Source organism: Micropterus salmoides, unplaced genomic scaffold (assembly GCF_014851395.1).
Source record: "Micropterus salmoides isolate LMB-PRFRI ecotype aquatic unplaced genomic scaffold, ASM1485139v1 Ms_hic_scaffold_21, whole genome shotgun sequence".
NCBI lineage: Eukaryota > Metazoa > Chordata > Actinopteri > Centrarchiformes > Centrarchidae > Micropterus > Micropterus salmoides.
The window spans coordinates 13640272-13663125 of record NW_024041262.1 but is presented as its reverse complement, the minus strand read 5'-3'; the positions used below and the strand labels follow the sequence as shown (position 1 = coordinate 13663125).

General features: G+C 39.4%; 1 protein-coding gene across 6 annotated transcripts; it reads left to right on the top strand.

Moving 5' to 3' along the window:
• Window positions 1–723: 723 nt before the first annotated feature.
• LOC119915669 (MAGUK p55 subfamily member 3-like) lies at window positions 724–22787 on the top strand. 6 transcript variants are annotated; one of them, XM_038735320.1, is made up of 20 exons: window positions 724–985; window positions 9950–10107; window positions 11188–11306; window positions 11565–11642; window positions 11803–11883; window positions 12343–12480; window positions 13083–13164; window positions 13646–13731; window positions 13835–13909; window positions 16855–17051; window positions 17162–17226; window positions 17908–17925; window positions 18150–18191; window positions 19649–19714; window positions 19882–20040; window positions 20323–20403; window positions 20923–21016; window positions 21220–21328; window positions 21901–22020; window positions 22131–22787. In XM_038735320.1, the coding sequence occupies exons 2-20, from the start codon at window positions 10071–10073 to the stop codon at window positions 22308–22310; spliced, it is 1827 nt and encodes a 608-aa protein (XP_038591248.1). In that variant the 5' UTR covers window positions 724–985; window positions 9950–10070; the 3' UTR covers window positions 22311–22787. The 6 variants fall into 6 exon arrangements, with proteins under 6 accessions (XP_038591248.1, XP_038591249.1, XP_038591250.1 ...); XM_038735321.1 differs by lacking the exon at window positions 17908–17925 and having other exon boundaries at window positions 18153–18191; XM_038735322.1 differs by lacking the exon at window positions 19649–19714 and having other exon boundaries at window positions 725–985; window positions 22131–22310.
• The last annotated feature ends 67 nt before the right edge of the window (window positions 22788–22854 follow it).

Genomic DNA, 22854 nt, shown 5'->3' with positions numbered 1-22854 from the left:
TGTTTTTGTGCTAAACAAACATGGCAGGTTTAAAGAATATAAGAAAGATTTGTCGGGTCTTATTTAAAAACAAGAGATGTTGTTTTTGTGTCATGTATAGTGACAACGCCTGACAGTCAGAGGGGCCTCCAACAAAATTTTGATTAGGGCCCCACGAAGGTCTAGGGCCGGCTCCGCCTGGCTGCCTTCCTCATTTATATTAGCCACGCAGTTATACGAACAATTGGAAATAACAGGGGGTTTTTTGTAATTCCAAATATCTTTTTAAAAATTTTTTACTTAACAAAATAATTTACTACACACCATAAAACTACTTTAAATTTATAGTCAACAATGATTATATGTCAGGGGTGGAATAACCTGTCAGAATATATACCAAGTAAACACTGCATAACACTGTAGATTTTGACATGACACCGCTCTGCAAGACAAGGGCCTCAAGATGCTGTAATAATGCAGGACACGCCTTATTATTATTTCATGTTGTACTTAAGTAATTACATTTATTTACCAAAAGCTAAACAATGCAATAAACCTGGGTGCCTTGCTAAATAGGTGGTCCACCCTTAGCTAATGCACATTTCCCTTTTTCTCATTTTCTGCCCAGTTAATGGCACTCAAACAAAACAGCAACATTAGCCTATTTATTTCCTCTGTCACTGTTGGATGTTGTCGATTACGAGGAGGACCTGAAGGCAGCGCAGGCAGAGAGAGCGAGGGAGAGAGCGCGAGGGCGAGAGCAACCTGACTGACAGAGGGGGGAAGGGGAGGCACATTAAGCGACAGATTGGATGGAGAAGAAAAAGAAAACCATACGTTTGTCCGTCAGCTGAAGACAGTGGACAGTGCAACACAGAGAAAGAAGAAAGAGAGAGGCACAAAAGGAGAGCAGTCTCGTGTCATAACCGAAGCGGTGTCGGGGTTGAGAGAGGGACAGACAACAGAGAGAGAAACGCACGCGGAGGCTGAAAGGAGCGTCAACAAGGTAAGGGCGCTTTGTAACGTGCACTGACTTAACTCTGTGCACCTCTGTACCACTGTTTGTGTGTCTGACAAAGAGAAGTCTATATTTTCAGGGCCACTGTCAGCTGGTCTTAATTTACACAAATAAGGTTGCACTAAGCAAGTATAAATCATTCATCTGTTTTGTGCTCTACAGAAATACATTTTTATTATTTGGGTTTGAGTTCAAGCATGTGGATGCCTGAGTGTGCTGCATCTTAATGAGGGATTTGTGGCCTGTGATTGATTGATTGACAACTATAAATATTGCATCTCTCATAAACTACATAGCTAATTCAATAACTAAAGATTCCTCTTTTCTCCTTCGGTTAAATTAAAAGGGGACAGCTGAACACAGCTCATGGGGACCTCAGTGAGAGGTGGTTGACAGGACAGGCCTTTAGGTGTGAGCTGGTCACGCTTTGCTGCAGGGCAGGACAGGGTTTTATGGCTTCATTGGCTTTCAGGAGAAGCAGGAGAGCCAGAGACAGTCAGTGAATCTAACAGAGGGTTTAGTAAACAATTGTGCATCAGTGTATGCACATTTGTTTACATCAGCAAATGTTCAGTATATCGTCAATAAATACTTGATTTAATTCCTTTGAATCAGGGACAAATCAGCATTAAAATTTTTCTATTAAGATATTTATTTTGTTGAGGAAAAGGGACTGAAAAACCAATGACCATCTGGTTTCTTCAACTTCCACTTATAGGAGCAAAAATCAGCCTTTAAACTAGAAAGAAATAATGATTTGACAATTATCGTGATAATTATCGTCATCGAATGTATGAAAATTTTTATTGTGATAAAATTTTTTGCCATCACCCATACCTAGTAAAAATGTTTTCTTGTTTTTTTTAATGTAAATGAACTAGATTCATTGGTTTGGGAGAGACATTGTTTAAAGTTTAACACTAGCCACTAGTCAAAAGCCTCTACCAACATGTCAAGGCCCTTCGCCTCTGCCCCTAAAACCTATTCGGCTGTGAAAAAAACCTGAGATTGCCTTGAGAGAGAGAGAAAGAAGACGCGCACACACACACACACACACACACACACGGCGGGTTTCCTTCACCTCAGAGACACAGAGCCAAATTCAATCTCCCAAAACTAGAAGTGATTCTTCATCCTGCTGGGTCTCAGAGTGGGCGTGTTGGAGGTGTTCTGAAGTGTTATTCTCATAAGCCTCTTAAAAGCTGTCTGGCTCCTGACCTCCTCTGCACTACAGTTTTTGTTTTATTTTATTTCCAGCGTGTGTTTTAAACATTTTTTTATCCTAGCACAGTTTTTAAAATGTATACTAAATCTCAAAGAACTGCCAACAATTGAGTATTTTGTTTCTTTCTTTTAAAGCACAATTTTTTTTCCCTTGGCAGCATTCTCTGATTCAAGCTTCTCAACTGGGACGATTTGCTGCTTTTCTTCATCATAGGCCATATCATTTTAAAATAAATATAGCCTATTTGAGTTTTGGACTATTGGTTGAAGAATGATGGGCATCTTGTCCACAATTTGTAAATTATGCTTTGTGGGATGCAGATGTAAAGAGAATAGAAACACACTGTAAAGCTTTTGTGGAATTGCTATAGATTATCCTAATACCTCTGCGAAATGTACAGCAGGCAACTTTTTTTTCCCCAAACGGACATTGGAATGAAATCATCCAAATATGTCAGATCAGCCATGTGGGTGGCATCGTAGGTGGTGGTGCACTACACACATACACACACACACACACAGAGTGGCGGGCAGATGGCATCAGCAGTGTGTCGGCGACCTCGCCCCTCTCCGTCTCCCTCTCGGGACCAAAATGAGTCTGGCAAACAGGTGGCGTTTGTGCGTGTGTGGAGAGAACAGTGACATGAGGTTAAGCTCTCCGAACACAATGTCACTATAATAAAGTACTACACTGACTTGACTGTAGATTGTGCCAGTGCCTTGTTTAGTAGTAGGATGAATATTCTTGTCACAATCCTCAAGATTTGTGAAGCAAAACGACAGAGAGGCAGAGACACCAGGGGCAAAGTTAACCAGCTGGAAAACTCAGTCGACGCATAAAAAGGACCATCAGTGAGGATTTTACTGTCGGCCATAAACCTTAAAGCTCTGGGATACACAGCATGAGGCATAAAGAAGAGGACGTGACTGTGAAATGTTGTCATGATCCAGCACACTCATGTGAGCACCAACAGCCAGGGGGGAAACCATGAGTAGAAACATGAAATAATGTTAAAAACCAATAGCAAAACAATAAAGAACACACAGCTGACAGTTCTACTGTGCTGCCATGAAGACCCTGCCAGCCGTCCTGCATCACAATATCACAATACTAGTGAGCCTTTAGGAGTTTTGTGGCAAACAAGGTCAAATATTTTTTATTAGAGTCCTTGAGATTCTGTCTATAAAAATGTCAATCGCAAGTTCCCAAAGACCAAGATGGCGTCTTCCACTTGCGTGTTTTGTCTGAACAGGTAACAAGACAGCAGGGTCAACATGCTAACATGCTCACAATGACAATGCTAACATGCTGATGTTTAGGTGTAATGTTTACCATGTTAACCATCTTAGTTTAGTGTTAGTGTGCTAACATTTGCTAATTAACACTAAACACAAAGTAGCCAACCAGCTGAGGCTGATGGGAGTGGCATTAGTTTTACTGGTATTTGGTCAGAAACCAAAGTGTCTGGAAAGTTGCTACGATTTATCATGAGGGGGACATGGATGTGTGAACCAAATATTATGGCAATCCACACAATATTTGTAGAGAGATTTCAGTCTGGGCAAAACTGACAAACTGACAAACTGATTGCATCACTCCGCTAACGTGGCTAAGACCCCCAAAGATAAAACACCACCATATGGCCGGAGGGAACCTTAAGTATTTAGACGATAGACTCAGAAAAAAACAGAAAGATGTTTGCTTTAAGCTCTTCTTAGCCTCTTGTAATTAGAGCGAGTTGGATGGAGGGAGGAAGAGGTGGAGAGAAAGAAGGTCAGGAACGTTGGCCAAGTGTGCAGGGAGGAGGGCTGAATGAAAGCAGGGAAAAGGGTGAGAGGATTTACCCCGAGAAATGTGAGCTTTGTTGCTCGAACCAAGTTTTCTCAATGGAGTGTGGTTGTGTGATAGCACAACAGACAGGATAAACACCTTTCATTTTAAGGCAAGGAAAGTGCTGGATTTTGAGTTTGTAATCCAGACATTAAGGTTATTCCCCTCTAAATTTAGAAATAATAATGTCTAGAGGACACTACAAAGGCAGGGAGGAGTAATTACAGAAGCAGTGGAGTTTTCAGTCTGGCAGTCAAACTGTGTAACAGATAAAAAGCTTCAGGGACACTGTCAGCTGGTTTTAATTTACACAAATAACGTTGCACTAAGCAAATACAAACCATTCTTCTGTTTTGTGCTCTACAGAAATAAGCATGTGGATGCCTGAGTGTGCTGCATCTTAATGAGGGATTTGTGGCCTGTGATTGATTGATTGACAACTATAAATATTGCATCTCTCATAAACTACATAGCTAATTCAATAACTAAAGATGCCTCTTTTCTCCTTCGGTTAAATTAAAAGGGGGCAGCTGAACACAGCTCATGGGGACCTCAGTGAGAGGTGGTTGACAGGACAGGCCTTTAGGTGTGAGCTGGTCACGCTTTGCTGCAGGGCAGGACAGGGTTTTATGGCTTCATTGGCTTTCAGGAGAAGCAGGAGAGCCAGAGTCAGTGAATCTAACAGAGGGTTTAGTAAACAATTGTGCATCAGTGTATGCACATTTGTTTACATCAGCAAATGTTCAATATATCGTCAATAAATACTTGATTTAATTCCTTTGAATCAGGGACAAATCAGCATTAAAAAATTTTGTATTGTAATTTCTTGGAATGCCTTAATTTTACGCATATTTCGATTAATTATTTTATTTCCCCAGAAAGATAGAGCTTACATAATTATAATGTCCTTTCAGCTTTCTTGACCATTTTAACTTGTTTGACTTTATTTCAACTATTCACAGTTCATAGTTCATATCTGTGGTGTTAATATTTATATTGAAATCTTTATATAAATTATTTCACAATTTAATAACTTACATATGTAATTTTATGCAGTTCTGACAGTGAAAGTAATTACATAACACCTTTGACAGATGCTTTTGACATATAGGCTCATTGGTGCTTCAGCTCTGGCAAACCAATCGTTGCTTGTTGAAGTAAAAACAGATCACTACCGGTTCACCAGCGCAGGAATGTCGTCAGAGACACCAGATTTAAAACATCTGTTATACTGCAAATACGGAGAGATTTACCTGCCAGTAATAGGCGTAATCAGTGTTGTGTGAACTTTTGTGGCCCGGGCTTGAATGTAAGGGCAGTTCGTTGATATGTAAAAGTCCTGTACTCTTTCCAGTACAGTTGAAAGCTGAGATGCCAGTTACTGCTACTCTGTGAAGCTAGGCAGCATTAGCATAAGCTCAGGCAGGGATATTTTTCTTCATCATGACTCGTTTAGTTATGTGGAATAATGAACTTCATTACCAAAGTGTTAATCAGAATGGATGTGTATTATTTACTGATAACAGCTGTAGAGAAACCACTTAGTACATTTAGTTTATTTAGTTTATTCTATTGTGAGATAGCTCATTGTGAAATTTTTCACATTTCTTGTTAGTTGTCCTTTACATATTTTTGCATTTTTTGAATTAGTATTATAGTATTATTATTTTGTATACTTATACATTACACATTTTTGATCCCCTCACTTTTTCTATATGTACATTTCTGTACTGTGGTTAACCCTAACCCACCATATTTTGTGGATGTTCTGCTACAGATCCGGCCCCCATATCCGATATAAAACAATAAACAAACATGAACAAATATTACCACCTTGGCTTATTTACTTAGCTGACAATGTGGTGGCCTATTCTTTTCTTTTGTATACAGATTTTATTAAAAATGTGCTGCTTTGCTCTGCCGAGTGGGTGAATGAAGGGACACTGCTGGTGGTGCGGCATTAGACTGAATCAATCTGGGGGTATTATTATATTATTATTGATGCCTGATTGATGGCTTGTGTCATGCTCCAGCAGTGACCCTGCATGCACAACATGTAATTACATGACCAAATAATACCAATGACACAATGTAGACCTTACATTTTAGGCATTTGTACAAAAATTAAGATATGTGTTCATTAGTGAGCTTTTGAGGTGCTGGTAGGTGGATTTTGTTACTTTTGGACCTAGCCACGCTAGCTGTTTCCCCTTTATGCAAAGCTAAGTGATCCGGCTACTGGCTCGAGCTTCATATTTGACAGAGTGGTATCAATCTTCTCATTTAACTCTTAAGCAGGAAAGCAAATATGTGTAGTTACTAAAATGTCAAACTTCCTTTAAGCAAAAGGCTGAATCAAGAGATGCAAATAGATGATTTATGGTCTGTTTCTCTGTCAGTAAGTTGTATGGAAAGTAATTTAATTCTCACGTTTGTAATGATGCCATCTTCATCCTTGGATGGATGGACTACACCAGCAACATGCAACACTCAATTATAATGTGTAATAGCTCTTTTCAGAGCAGCTTAAAAGCTTATTTTTCATCACCACTAAGCAGTGTAGGGCACAACTGATTGTATTGCATTTTAAACATTTTAAACATGGCTCCAACCAGGGCTTTATGAACAGTTGTTCCCAGCTAAATGAAGGTCTGTTTGTGTTGGGGCTGTTTATTCTAATTGCCTCCTTGGCATGATGCCATCCTGCCTTCAATAAGTTTTTTTTTCCTTGGCAGCTGGTATGTTTTCACCAGCCCAACAGGGGAAAATGTGACCACGAAGTGACAGAACATGACAAAGAATTACCACAACACAATTGTAAAATCACTGTTTTGATCAAATTGTCAGAATATTTGACAGAAGATGACAGAAGAGAACAAGGAAAATGTAGTTTCTACCAAGGTAGAGATGTTCCCATCTTGTATTCATAGACAAACTCTCTTGGTCATAGGTGATTTATGTGAATATAATCAGCAATAACACGACGCTGGCATATCCATTCATCTGTCACAACAGTAAATAAATGTGACAAGGGCTTGACAGCTTGCTACAATGCCAACTTGCGGATCAGGTGCTTCTAGCTTTTGTTTATGGACGTCAAGCGTGTGTTTGTGGTAATTGTGGATGTCTAAGAATGAGCCAGAAAATGCTGCAAGATTGTTTTATAATTTCCATCTCAAAAGAGATGTTGCTTCCAGACTTTCAGTCTGTTTTTCATAGTCTGCTCCACACATATTTCTTATGTGGCGTCCAGCCAAGTGTAACGTGTTGAAATGAATTTCTTTGTGTCTCTAACTTAATATTTGTGTTTTTAAACCAGTAAATTATCCTTTACCAATAATGGAGTACCCTGTAGTCCTATAAGTTATATAATTTTATTTATATATATAAATTGTGTTGTATAAAGTGAGCAAGGAACTTTTGACAATATTCGTCGCTGTCAGCCAAAGCTGAGGGAGGAGTAGGATTTACTAAGAGATCAACAGTGTTAAAGAGAAATCTAGGATTGTGCTTGTTGGTAGTGATAAGAGTAGATAAAAAGTGTGTCTAGTGTTTTTTCACCATGGTATTATAGCAGATTAAAAGTTCTTTCATAGCTATGAAGTGTACTTGGAGACCAGATTTCTTCCATCTGCGCTCGGCTTTTCTACATTCCCGTTTACAATTTCTAATAGTGTCATTTAGCCAAGGCCGGTGAGCAGATTTTGTGTTAGGTTTAGCTTTCAGGGGGGCTATAAAATCTAAGGTGGATGAGCATGAAGAATTAAATGAATTAACTACGTTAATTGTAACACAGTCAATTGGGAACGATTTGATGTTGATTTAAAATTCGTGTGCACTTTGGCTGGGGTTTGACAGTGTTAGGTGTCAGCATTTCACAGAAGAACATAAGTTTGTGATCAGAGACAGGCAAGTCCATAACTTAGTTTCAGCATTTGCACTTCAAAAGTAGAGAAATCATTACAGAGAATGTGGTTACACTAGAGATGCTTCTTAAAGACACTTATCAGACCGCCACCACGACCACTCTCCCTTGGATGACTGAAACAATCATACTCTGGAGAGCACAGTTCGACAAGCAGGCTGTGATCCCCAGGGCATAACCAGTTATAAACATAAAGTCTAAATCAGTTGAAGTGATAAGATCATTCAGAATAAAGGTTTTGTTCGAGAGGGAACGTACATTTATAAGGGCCATCTTTAGTCGTTTGTGCAGGGTCGTGGCTGGCATTGACATTGGAGCAGAGGATTTCAGGAATCATAAGACTCTCTAAAACGGCCCTGTGCTGATACAACAATGTTGTATTGAAAGGATTATAGGTGGGAGTACTAGCGTCTAGTGTCTATCCACAAGGGGGAGTTAGAGGATGTATACTCTGTGTATGTATATGCATATGCATATGCCTATCCCACCCACAGATGTGTGCTCGAATCCTCCCACCTACACAGCCAGCAGTTCCAGGAGCAGTTACAAGGTTAGAGCAGGGATACAGCAGGTGTGCTGGAAGAATCAGGCAATAATCTAACCAATGCAGTACTGTGTTAGGTGAGATCCTCACTTTAATGTATAAAACGTAATAACATAATATCAGCTCCCTTTTTATTGGTGAATGTGAGTTTGTTTTCCTCTTGGGAAATTATGCTTAAAAGTAAGGTGATGCTAAAAAAACTGTTCATGATTCAATTGAAATCAAGGGCAGTGTTTCATTTTGTCAGAAGTCGCTGGCAAAGTCATGTTTTCGTCTGATGTTTTATGAAATATTTTCATCTGCCAGTGAACTAAAGCATTCACTGTATAGTTTTGGTATTCAGGGTCACCAGGTTTTTATATAAATTGTCACAAAATAGTGAAAAACAACCATCACAGTTTCCCAGAGCCCAAGCTGACACCTTCACACTTTTTTTTGTTATATAATTTACAATGATCAACAAAAGCAGTAAATCCTCGAAATGTAGAAGCTAAAATCAGAGAATCTTTGGCATTTTTGCTTGATACATCATGTTATCTAGGTCGTTTATTTATCATTATACAACACACAAGGTTGTACAACAAAAAGAAAGTTTGTTGAGGCTTCATTCTACACACATATAACAGATAATTACATGTACGTTAGAATAGGGTCAAATAAATTTAAAAAACAGTATTTACATTTGTATACATGTATACATACAGGTATACACCCAGGAAATAATTCTGCAGTGCATTTTAAACAGCAGCAATAAGATCCAGTCCAAGTGAATAATGTGGCACAACTCAAATACCAGTTAATCTAATCTGCCAGACACGTCAAACGTAAACACACTGGGAGAGACATTGGTGCTGTAGGGTTGCCATTGTGACAAACAAGGTGATGGATCCTATTGGACAGATGTGGTCAGTGCAATCTCAGTTTTAAATGAATGCTTTATGCCTCAGTAATGAGCAGCTATTAATTGTATTGAAACTTCAGCTCAGTAATGGGTTGATTCATCACTGTCAAAGCCTGGATGGCCGGTTGCCCTTTTCAAAATGTGTTTACACTCAGAAGTCATTTTAAATGAGAAATTATACGCTTTACTAAGTGAGCTCCAAGGCACTGAAGTGTGTATGTAACCTCACTCTGCTTTCTAATGGCATCACAAGAGGTCAGGTTTTTGCTTTTAAAGTCTTGTGGATGTATCAACATCCCTTTTTCTGTAGCTTCTGCCAGCAGCTGTCACAATATGTGTCTCAAATGTAATTCTTATGTGCAAGCCTGTGTCATTTAGATGTATCTCTGTGGAGCAAAACAATTCAGAATTCTGAGGAAAAAATCAAAATTGTGAGGAAAACCCTATTTTATGAGAAATCTTATATCTGCATTTTTAAAAAGGGGATTCTTCTACGAGTCACAATGTGTTTTATTTTCCATTCCCAGCTGTGATTTTTCACCTTGGCCATACGAGAGGAACAGAAGGAGTCCAGTGGAGAGATTTCACTAGCTTGGTTTTCCCTCCCTCCCTGTTCTCCCCTTCTCTGCACCCTCCCGGCTCCTCTGAATGATTGAAGCCATGCCCCTCGTTTCTGCAAGCACAGGTACAATCAAACATATGCTCAAGCTACTTCTTCATTCTCTCTGATGTGTTATACTGTATATATATGATTATAAATAATGCAAGTGCTAATATATCAGGCAGATATTACTGGAGCATGTTGTATAATATATAGTAATTCTATATTCTGTAATAAATGTTATTTGTAAATCACTTTTCTGAACATCAAACAACATAAACACAAGAATAAAATAAGGTTAAAACTGTAAAACAACAAGAGTGGGGACAATACAATCTAGCCAACATATTAAATATTCATAAAAACTTCCCTATAAAGGAAAAGTTTTAAGAAGGGATTTGAAATCTAATAACACCTAATAAGATAGACTCGCACAAAAATAGGTCTGGTCACCTTTAGTCACAAGCCAGGATCTAGGAACAACCAGAGAGCTGATCTCTATGATGCCCAGCCACAGAGGGAGTCAATAATTCCTTTTATAGAATTTGTAGCAAAGCCATTTAACGCTTAAAAGTGATCAATAAAATTTTAAAACCAACACATAAAAAACACAGGCAGTCATGTGTTTATATTCGGGCAGCAGCATTCTGCACCAGTCGGTGAAGCGAGCTCTGACTGATGCCACCAAAAAGTGCATTACAGTAGTCCAGGCAAGGGGGGAAAAAGCCTGTATAACCTTATGTAAATCAGTTGGAAACAAAAATCTGAAATCTAATATCTAATTGAGCTGCAAGAACCACGACTGATGAACATTCTTCACTTGAGCATTTCACTTGAAACAGATATCTGAATCAAATATTTCTAGGATTATTGCAGCTTGCTTTCTATTTTTAACGAAAGGGAGCCGAGTTTGCTGTGAACCAGGCTGGTAGAATTTTCTGGACCAATAGCCATGATCTCAGATTTATCGTCAATGTATTTTTAAAAAGTTTTGCGATATCTAGCTTTTTATGCAATGCTTTTATTACTGTAATGATAATGATGGAAAAGCTTCTATTTTAAGTTTCAACAGTGGCCAGATTATTATTTTTTTATAGTTCATGATAGAAAATTGGTGGATGGGTGATACATAACTCTGCTGCTCCTGGGTTTTATGATCTATAGGGCTGCATGAGACTCTGGCCCTGCTCACCTCTCAGCTCCACCCTGATGCCAACCATAAAGAGGACCTGGTCTTCCTCAAAGACGTCTTCAGTGAGAAAAGCCTTGGTTACCTCATGAAGGTACTGAGGATATGTCTGAGAAGATGTGACTACTTGAAATCAGGATTTCTGGTCTGGCTGTGGGACATTAATTGGTCACACACTGTGTTAAAAACAAAGAAGGGTATCAGAACTTACTGATACTTTTGTCTCTCTAGAGATATAATCTTTAAAACTACATTTAATCAGCTTACCACCAAATGTCATGTAAATAAGTCCCCCTCTGTGTGTGTATGTATGTGCATGCATACACGTCTTGTCATTTGTTGTACATCCCAGATCCATGACAAATTGAGGCAGTATGAGAAACACAGCCCGACTCCAGTTCTACACAGCGCCTCCTGTCTGGCAGAGGATGTAGGTGCAATCTTTCCTCAATATTTCAAAGCCAAACTGAAGCTGAATATTAAATAGTAAAAAAAAACATGTTTAAGTAAACATTTATTGTAATCAAGCAAAGGCAATTTATTTTATAAGGACATGTCAAAATATTAGATTTTCTGATTCAAATCATTAGTTGGCCGAAGAGCTTCAGAGTGGAGCGATGGAGGACGATGAGAGAGAACTGCTTCTCCTGTTGAGCACTCCTCACCTCAAGGTGCACACTCACACATACATTCTCTCTTTACTCAAACATGCACAAACTAATGAATGATTGACAGCGTCTCTTTCCTTTCCCATTTATCCTCTAAGTTGATCATCTGTTACACAACACCAGCGTCAGAGCTGTCTGAACCCCTTCCCCCATCCCCTAGACACAAGACAAGACTGCGTAATTACTCTTATCAAGTGATTATGTTCGAATTATTGGCTTTCTGGGGAGCAGGCAAGAGATGACGGCTGTGAAACCGGAACGCTCATATGTACAGGCAGTCACTGAAGGAGATGCTATTCCTCCTTTTTTCTTTGTTTCTTTTCTCCGTGACTTTGCTTTTCTACATAATCCACTGCTTGTCTCTGGTGTATTGTTTTCTTTCCTGCTGTCTTTATGGTGGTCATTGTTCAAGCTCTTTAATCTTACCCTCCTGTGCATTTGTCTGTGTATGTTTTCATAAAGGCGGTGCTGTCGGCCCACGACACAGTGGCCCAAAAAAACTTTGACCCCGTGTTGCCGCCAGTGCTGGAGGATCTGGATGACGACCTGGAGGAAGAGTCTGTCAAGATTGTCCGCCTGGTGAAGAACAAGGAGCCCCTAGTGAGTGCCTCATCCCACCTGAACACATAACAAAATGAAAGCTCTCCCTTCCCTCAACAGCTGATTCCTATGCCCTCAAGTGAGGCTTTATGACTCCATTTACTTTAATGGTGCAGCTTTGAGGCTTTAGAGAGCTCCAGGTTGTGAATGTCTGTTCCTCTCTGTGATGCTATAAAAAACTCCATTCTCAAGGAAATCCTTCAATGAAAGGACAAAACATTGATTTTGTGTTAACTTGTCAGAGACACTTGTTGAAGTGACATAAACTGCACAACTTAATATATTCTGAGTCAAGTTAGATCCAAAGGTGACAAAAATTTGGAAGTTTAATGCCAGTGATTCTACCTGCTGCTTTTCTTCTGTCACATCAATACCACCTTATTACTGTACGCTGCAGACGTTGCAAACGTGAATAGAATCTGTACCAACTAACCGTACAAGCACCTCCTAAAGCTCACACTTGACACATAATTTCATGCAAAAGCCACCGTACTGCACACACGGAGCAGCTTTTTACCAGTCTAGCAGAAGATTGTTTCAGTTCAGTGACTGAAGATTAGATGTGGAAATCTAATCTATTGTTATTGCGCCTTTTCCACCAGGGAGCGACAATCCGGAGAGACGAGGCGACGGGAGCTGTAATTGTGGCCAGAATCATGAGGGGAGGAGCAGCTGACCGCAGCGGTGAGACAAACAGCATTCACACATACATCATAATGCAAATGTCAGTTGTATTCTTCTATTTCTCTGAAAAAAATGAATGGAGAAAATAATCTGAAGTGTAATCATATTTTTTCCTTATGTGGAACCAACCGGATTCTCTTGTGTCTGCTGATATGCAAACGAGAAGTGAGGAGATTATGTTGTGTAACCCCATGAACTGTCAACAGAGATCAAATCCTTGAGATTAGTGCCACGAGATTGCATATTTTGAGATTACAAACCAGGGTTGCTTCTGGCTGTTGCCATGGAGATGTTATTGACTTAAAGCCAACAGAAAATTGTCTTTTTCTTTGGTTCATATCTGCGCATCACTAAAAATACTCTTGCTGCTACTACTTAGTGCTACTTCATGTACTGGAATTTTTCTTTATTTTCTTTGTTTTTGAAGGGTCATTTTCAGTTGCCTTGTTTTGAGGGTGTGTGTTGTGTCATGTGTTTCCAGGTCTGGTGCATGTAGGGGATGAGCTTCGAGAGGTCAATGGAAACCTGATAACCCATAAAAGGCCAGATGAAATTAGTCAGATCCTGGTAAAGTAAACAAGCTTTTCCACATAGCATCATACTTGTTCAGATACTGTATGATCACTGTGGATGCAGTGCATGATGTTGCTGCTCTGTTGTTTTTGATCAGTCCCAGTCACAAGGCTCCATCACACTGAAAATCATTCCAGCTGTTGCAGAAGAAGACAAGCTGAAGGAAAGCAGGGTGAGGACTCCTAAAGATGTATAATACATGTCTAACAGATTTATTCATTTTCCAAATGAAAACATTGTGTTGCCTGTTCTTACTGATGATTTGCACCCACTCACGTTGATAATCTCATTAGAAGAAGCAAAATTGATCGCTTGATAAATGTATTAAAGGATGTCACATTGATCGATTAATTAATCTCACTAGCCATTCATTTGGTACAAGCCAGCTGTACCTGGGCCTTATACATAAGCTGTCTCTGTGGGCCCCCTTCCTCTCTTGATCCATGTCTCTCACTCCTCTTTTGAAATATTTACAAATAATTGATCCAACAGCTTTAGACATGAAGCTGCAGTGGTTATTATGGTAGTCACTAATGCAGGGCTGACCCTGAATAGTCGAAGATTCGATGCTTTGATGGGAGGAGCCTAATTCGACTGCCAATCTCACAGTCGAAGCTTCGCAGCAAAACAAGGATCATGCCATTTTGGCGATATGGGGGTGCTCAAAGTCTGATTTTACATAGAACTACCAGTTTTCTCCCAATTAGTTAATATACAGTACTACTACTACTTGAAATAGTAGTTGAAAATCTTGCCACAATTCAACCCTCTTTTCTCAACATACTGTAGCCTTCAAGTACTGTGTGATATGTTTGGTTTGTTTGGAGAAAATGATTTTCTGCGACACCTCAATGTCAAACGATTGCTTGCAATAACTTTTACAAACTGAGGGTTCATGTGGTTCATGATGTTGATAGATATAATGTCATGACATTGATGCTGATTTATTTATGAATTGGATTAATTTATGTTATACAATGCAAATACTGTATGCTTCAAGCTAGATTCCTGCATGAGTGCCTACAATCTAAATAACTGCTGTCTTGGTTATGCTTCCTGTTCTTTTGAAACACATTAGTCAAAAGCAGTTTTCCCTCAGTTAGCTTTCTTTCTCTTTCCTATTCTTTTTTGCTAACCTGATTTCCCTTTCTTGGGGAAAGACATACAGTGAACATTGGTGCTACAGCATCAGCGATCATCTTGATTAGCTGCATTTAGAGATGAATCCTGGTGCTGGGGCAGACTCAGGCGCGCGGGAAAACAAGTTGGCTTAGGTGTTCTGCACAGTAGAAGTGCAAGCATGACACGACTGTGTGTGCACGCACTTGCACACTTTCCTTCAACACAGAGTGGTTACAAGCATGGTCGTATGAGGTCACCAATGTCCGGACCTCCATAATTATATTTATGTGTGTATAAATAAAATCATTCGAATAAAAACCAGTGATAACACAATCAACTTAAATGAAGGAGTAAATCAGCCGTCCTCCTGCTCAGTTCTGAGCTCTATTAGTGCATCTAAATTTTTAGATGCTAAATGTTGAATTCTGTTTCTTCTGCAGAGTTTCCTCTGTCCTGTCCTGTCAAGTTTATAACTACAGTTTTTAGTTTTGCTGCATAAATGTTCTACGGTGCTCTGACATTTCTGTGCCCATGTAAATGTTTAAAATGACTGACATCAGCCTCTCTAATCATGAAAGTAAACCGTTCAAGAAAAGAAGAAAACTCATATATCAACACAATAAAGAAATCACCTGGAACGTTAAAAGTACCGGTAGAGGTGGGATAAATCTGAGAAAATAATTAGTTGGATTGGGACAGGTGGATGATTTGTGCGTACATGATTCAGATATTGTAAGACAATTCGCGCATCACACCAATGTAGCTCCTATAATCCTGACAAAACGGTACAAACAGCTTCTGACGTCAAATTATTAGGCTATAATATTAAGAGCATCCACTGCATTAAGCACTAACCTGCTGTATTTTATGTTGTCATATAGTAATAATAGTGCCCAAATTATGAAGTCTGCACATGTAATTTGTTCCTCGCTGTCAACAGACATGCTCGGGCAGACTAAACTATTTTGTGCCTTTTACAAGAGTTAAGAGGGGCCTCAGCAAACCTCCAGAATTCTTTCTTTTCTTTTTATACAAAGTTCAGTCTCTGTTTTATTCAGCCGATTTTATTTTATTTTGACAATTTTAATTGATTGAATTAATAAAAATTTCTTAGCATAAAAACAGGAGAGAACCGCTTGGCTGGGCCGTTGTCTGAAACAAGCATGAACCTCAGGTTCTGTAAAATGAAGACAGTGCCTTAAATCTGCATGCTGTCTAGTAGCCAGCAGGGGGCACCTCCACTGATTTATTACCACAGTAAACACTTTCCTAATGAGTTTATGGTTTTAATCACTACTTTGAAGTCTCCTTCAATAGCGCATGAAGTTCATGGTCCCATTTAGAGGAAAATAGATTATAGGGTATGCTTTAGGGCGTGTCTACCTTGTGATTGACAAGTTGCTACCACAGTGACCTGTTAGGTGTAGCAATGCATATCCCTTCCCTGCTCCACTTTCTCATCCAAATATGGCTATTTCTGGTTCCAAAAAACCAAGATGGTGATGGCCAAAATGCCAGCCTCAAGTTTAAAACGGTAGTCCACAAACCGTGACGTCACAGTGGCTACGTCCACTTCTTTCATATAGTCTATGGTCTGAAGCTAGCACAATCCACCTACCAGCATGTCTAAGGGCCGGATTATACTCGATCAGAACTTACTCGTAAGATGTTTTGTCAGATCAAGTAGGAAATCAACTGTTTCTAGTTGTTATTTATCCATCTGAGAAGCATACTGGAGGCTTCAAGTTCACCTATTGTCATGTTTGTTTAGTTGGTACAAAAACCAAAGAGGAAATTCAACAAGATATGGTTTTATGGGGGGTTATGGGGTTATGTGACTGGGAGTAGTGACTTGCTTTATATTTAATGGACAGAAATGACAGTGGTATGGATCTTATCATCTAACTCTGCAACAAAGCAAATACTTGCATATTTTCTATCAAACTTTTCTTTTTAAAATTACCATCACTAACAGAATATTCCTGCTCCCTAAAGGTCTACCTTCGTGCTTTGTTTGACTACACACCGTATGAAGACAAGGCTACGCCATGCCAAGAGGCGGGACTTCCTTTTAAGAGGGGGGACATTCTTCAAGTTGTTAGCCAGGAGGACGCTACCTGGTGGCAGGCCAAGAGGATGGGCGACTGTAACTTGCGTGCTGCCCTCATCCCCTCTACACAGTTCCAAGAGAGGTAGTGATCATCAACTCTGGTGTCGAATAGAATTTGAAAATGTCTGATTAGGCCGCCTTTTTCAGATCAGAAAGAAATCTTTCCTCTATTGTTTTTATTTTTCTTCCCAGGCGCCTGAGATACAGGATGAAAATGGGCTCTTTCCCTGCCCCTGTGCCCCCCAAAGCTCCTACATGTAAGGCTATTTCACTGCTGCAATCAAAAATTGTTTCCCATAACCTTCAATGTAACTAATATAGAAGAAGCTTAGATATACAGACAAAGCTTGTTTTGACTAAATGTAATCCAGCCATGGAGGTACACAAAGAGAGATTATGAAAAGAGAACAGGGGATCTGAGGTTAATCTCTCTAAAAAAAAAATGTAAAAAACCCCTAAAACAATCCATCCATCGTTTCATTTCTTAATCCAATTTAAAAGTAAAATGAAACAAAGTGGTTTGAAAACCTACAGGTGGTAGTTAAGTCAGTTATTTTCTTGTATCTACTCTATCTGCATTATAGCTAAACCCCCTAACTCTCACTAAGCTTTTAAAAAATATGTAGTAGAAATGCTGAAATAGGATTGTTTGGAAAGGTTTTGCTCTTTGGACTGAATGTAAAACATGTTGAATACTTTTTGTTTATGAAGAATACTGATTTATGTAAAAGCCCCATCTTCTAAAGACTTTCTTTATTAAATGCAAATATTTATAATAAAATAAAGCAGATAGACTGGCACAGATGCAATTTATAAATGCCATTTTAAGTTTTCTAGTGAATTTGAGAAAGGGGCAGAACATTACAGTACAGCAGTTGTCTTATTCTATAACTCTGTATAGTGATACTTTGTGTTATTCCTTGCATTGCTAACCTCAGATGATCGTGCTGAAAGAGGTACGTGGACAAACCCTCATGTCAGAATAGGGTTAGCCTAACCCTAAATAATGCTACACTTCTCCACAATGTATCCCTCTCCTTTTTTATCCACTACAAATACCTTTATACCCTTTAAAATCTTAGTAATGTGTTGCAATGAACCTGCTGTGTTATATAAAGTACCCCTCACATCAACCTCCCCCCTCTTACCCTGTCTTCTCTTCCTGCACACCATCCTACAGAAGACTGTGACAGTGAGGGTGCTCTGAATGGAAAGGACATAGGTGAGGAGGCACAATCAATAAGTTTATACTAACCACTGCAACATCACATTTCTGCTCAATCTGTGTGCTAATCCATCCCTTCTCTTACAAACTACTTGTTGTGTTATTGTTTTGATTGAATGGTTAGGACAGGTGTAAGCTTAAAATCTGGATTAACTGGTTCATTATTTGAACTCCTTGCCAGATTTAACCCCTCACCTCAGCCTTAAATACAGAAAACCATTCACTACCAAAGACTTGTTTCTTCACGCTTGACCTGATCTACTGCTGCTTCACAGCTCAGTTAGCAATCTTAACACTTTGTTCACCAGGCTTCCCGGCTGCTCTTATTGGTTTAATGTGACTGTGCTTCTATGGGTTCTTTGGGCCTAAAAGCATTATCACAGCGGTTTTGACCTGGCTGGGCCTTATTTTCACGTCTTATTCCATCAAACAGATTGACTCCTGTCAAAGTCTCAGACACACACTCGTAAACATTTAAGTGGTTGCTTCATTCTTTTCAGCATGCTTAGTGAAAAATAAAGGAGGTCATGAATGAATGTAAGAATGACTCATTACATAATATGCGGTATAGCATTCATACAGCATTTATAATGCACTTTTATTAAGTGTTACAAAAGTTTGATAATAATATATAGACCGATTGATTTATTTTTAGCCATGCTAGCAGCATAGCTCTAGGGATGGCTCTGTCGGTCGGTCCAACACTTTAGTCCAGACTGAAATATCTCAACCACTACACCAGGGATTACCATGAAATTTACTTTAGACAATCATGTTCCCCAGAGGAAACAACCTAATAACTTTGGTGATCCCGTGACTTTTCCTGAAGCGCCACCATCAGCTCAAAATGTCATACTTGTTAGCATGCTAACACGCTAAACTAAGACGATGAACGTGGTAAAACTTACCTGGTAAACATCCATCTGAGCATGCTATGTGAAAGCACAACTGTGTCTAATGAAAGCCTCACAGAGCTGCATAGCCCTGTTTAAGCATTTGCTTCATTAGCAGCATCAACAGGCAAGTAAACAACAAGTGCCTCTACAGTGACACAATTGTGATGAATTTGATTTGAATTTGATCTGTTAGATGGACAAAGATGTGGACTTCTGCTTTAACAGTCACTGATTTTTCTTTATTCTTAAACACATCTGGTTTGATTAGTGTGTTTGTGGGTGGATTTTCATTCCCTTGCTTTGTATTAAAAAAAGCTCACCGTGTGTGTGTGTGTGTGTGTGTGTGTGTGTGGACTTGTTAGTCTAGCGGGCTTTTTGTGCAGTACGCTACAGCTACGAGCTGCTCGCAGTGTCTTCATGGCCTCTCCTCACGCTACATGCTTAAAGTGCTTTGTTAGTGTTTGGTGAAGAGGTACACACAGCATGCATGGCTTCCAAGCTTCTGTTCTGTTGATGAGATTTAAGCTGATTGAATAACTGGTCTAATATGAGCTGTAGTTTCTCCCAAGAGTAAGGCAGCCCTTGCCTTCTGTGGCCATGCTTTCTCATGGGATTTTTACTCAGGTACTCTTAATGATTTCTAATGGTGTTGTTCAGCGTGTCTGTGTTGTGTGATGTATGGCACAGGATTTTACATGTAATCAGGCAGAGTGTGAAATACTCTATAGGCTTTGAGAGGGTTTATTGTGTGGATCTCAGCCTATCTTACATTTGCATGTCTTTTACCACAGCCGGACTGCGCAGAAGTTTCCGCCTCAGGAAAGATCGCCAGTGTTCACCAGGAGAACCTTGCACTCCTGATGCCAATAACACAGAGTTCCTGATTTATGAAGAAGTAACACAATATCTGCCCCGCCCTGGTGAAAGGCCTCGTCTTATAGTACTGATAGGTAGGTTAACTGAAGAAACTATTGAATATACTGGTCATTTTAGAAAAGTGGTTTCTCTTAGTTACACAAGGCAAGACATTTATGTATTGACATCTCTTACCACCATAAATGTAAAGAGTATTTCCTTTAAATAAGACCTGGTTCTGTCGCATTAAAAGAAGTGGAATCAGGTGTTTTCTGAGAGTGGTCCTTCTGCATGCAGATATCTTTCCTCAGCACATGATCATCTTTTGTATAACTGTCTGTTCAGTTATTATTCTGTTATATATTATACGATCACAGGTTCCCTGGGAGCTCGGATCACTGAGCTCAAACAGAAGGTGATCGCTGAAAATCCTCGACGTTATGTTTTGGCTGTGCCTCGTAAGTCTTTTTTGCTTTTTATTTTTCTGTGTCTGAGATGTGTTTGATGCACATGTTTACATACCATACACAGGCTCTCACTCACATATCCATATAATAAGGGTACAAAACACAAACTCAAGAATTGTATAACTTGTGCATGAATCAGTGCAGCATGTAGCATAAAAAAAGATCAAGTCACTATGAGTTTATATTATTTAGTTAAAGGATCATCAATTAATGACTGTTAACCTAGAGTTGCTTACAGTTACTTCCTTCATCAATTTAGATGCTAATAAATTAGCTGGAGTCCAGTTACATAGAAAAGATCATTTCAGGCCGAGTTTGATGAAAACAGCTTCATATCTGTGAGAATCTGTACCGCTCTGCTTACAGAGAGACTGATTAAATGCATGGGTCTGAAATCGTTGACTTGTGCATTAGTTATGCATGTTTTGTAACCTTATACATATAAACACTCAGTAATTATCACCCTCACCCTGTCTTCCTGCTGGCTGTGTTTGAACATGTGGCCCGAAGACACTACTCGAGCCAGGAAGAGTCATGAGAGAGAGGGAGTGGAGTACCACTTCATCACTAAAGCTGCTTTCGAGGCAGACATCCAGAATGGCAAGTGAGTATTGGATACTGAGTACAAAATCTTGTCAACCAAAAAATGATGTGCTACAAATGGTTTACTCTATATTTAATAAGAAATGGATTAACTGAAGCCTTCCGAAGTGTGTTGTTACTTGTTGTTACCGATCTGTTCAGCCAGTGCCTAATACATTACAGTTCAGTGCCTGAATGATTCACGATGGTGCTGTATTTCTGCAGATTTATTGAATATGGGGAGTATAAAGACAATCTGTATGGAACCAGTTTGGTGTCTATTCAAAAAGTATTGGATCAAAACAAGGTCTGTCTGGTGGATGTGCAACCAGAGGTAAGTATCTAAACTGACACGCAGCAACCAAACACATTTTCTGTTACATTTCTTAGATCTATCTGTCAACATTAAATCACTAATCAGGACCAAAAATATCAAATATGTTTTGTCTAAATGGTCACCTCCATTTTATTTTATGAAACTTGGATGGCTGCAACTTACATTCAGTCTCAAAGTCCCTGACAGTTCGTGCAGAATGCAGCAGAAAGGATTTCAATTAGTGCAGAAGTCGTACTTTTCAAATTAGCATCACTAATCTGACAGTTAAATTAGAGTTGCTAATATTTTACTTGTCACATTTAAAGCATGACTAAGTCTGCATTCAGTCTAGAAAGTGGAGCAGTTCACTGTGAACTGAAGGGTGCTTTCAACTAACTCGAGTTTTATTGGTTTTTATGATTTTTCTTCCACACTTGGACTAACATTTTTAGATCTTGTAAACTGCTTTTATGAGGAATTTAGGGTGTCATATAAAGAATATCGTCACTAATAACTTACATTTGGTAGTTTGTGCTGTATATGAAATCCTATTCAATCTTACTGTTTCCCCCCCACACACACGCATTCAGGCACTGAAGACTCTACGTACCGCTGAGTTCAAACCGTATGTCATCTTTGTAAGGCCTCGCATCTGTGATAGTCAGAAGAAACCGCTTGGCTCCTCTTCCTCCCTCAGCTTAGCCATCACGGTGAGTTACATGAACACACTGCCCACAAGAAACTTGAATACCTCGAATAACCTGTGTACGTATTAAAACACGGCTCTGAATCAGCATCTCTCCTCCCTTGTGCTGACAAGGAGGAAGACTTACAGGAAATGAAACAATCAGCCAAGCGGATGGACGAGTGCTACGGCTGTTGGGTGGACTATATGTTGGTAAAGGAGGACCCAGTCAGTGCCTTAGCTGAGCTCCAGGTCGTACTGGAGAGGGTGCAGATGGAGCCTCAGTGGGTGCCTGTGTCCTGGGTGAGGAGCTAGCCTGCTCGGACTTCATTGGTTCAGATTGGATCAGCTGACCCCTGCATGTAGAGGACAGCTTCTGATTGATGGATTGATCCAGTGTTTACTGCCATACTAACCATTCCACAAATACAGGTCTGTGATAGATGGCCAAGTTGAGTCAGAATCATAAATGAACATCTGCAAAGACTGAAAGCTGCTTTTTCCATAACTCAGAACATAAAGCCTTTGTTTTAGATTCTTCAGTGTAAAATGGCACTATATTTCAACTTCACGGCGGCAGTATAACAGCTCTGGCTGGCATGTAGTACAAAGATCTGCAGCCAGTATGATTAATTATGAGACGTCTACTGTAATAGTGCCATATCGTGCAGTTAAACAATATAATTTTAAAATGAGCAAATAAATCTGCTGACCATCTGCTCATGCTGGAGGCTGTCCTCGTGTTACCTGACTTGATAAAAAGTCTGAATTAAAAAAGAGAAATGTGTTGAATTTGTCTGTTGGCGCTGCTATTTGAAGACATTTAATTACTCAGAAATAAAGCTCACAAGCCATCCAG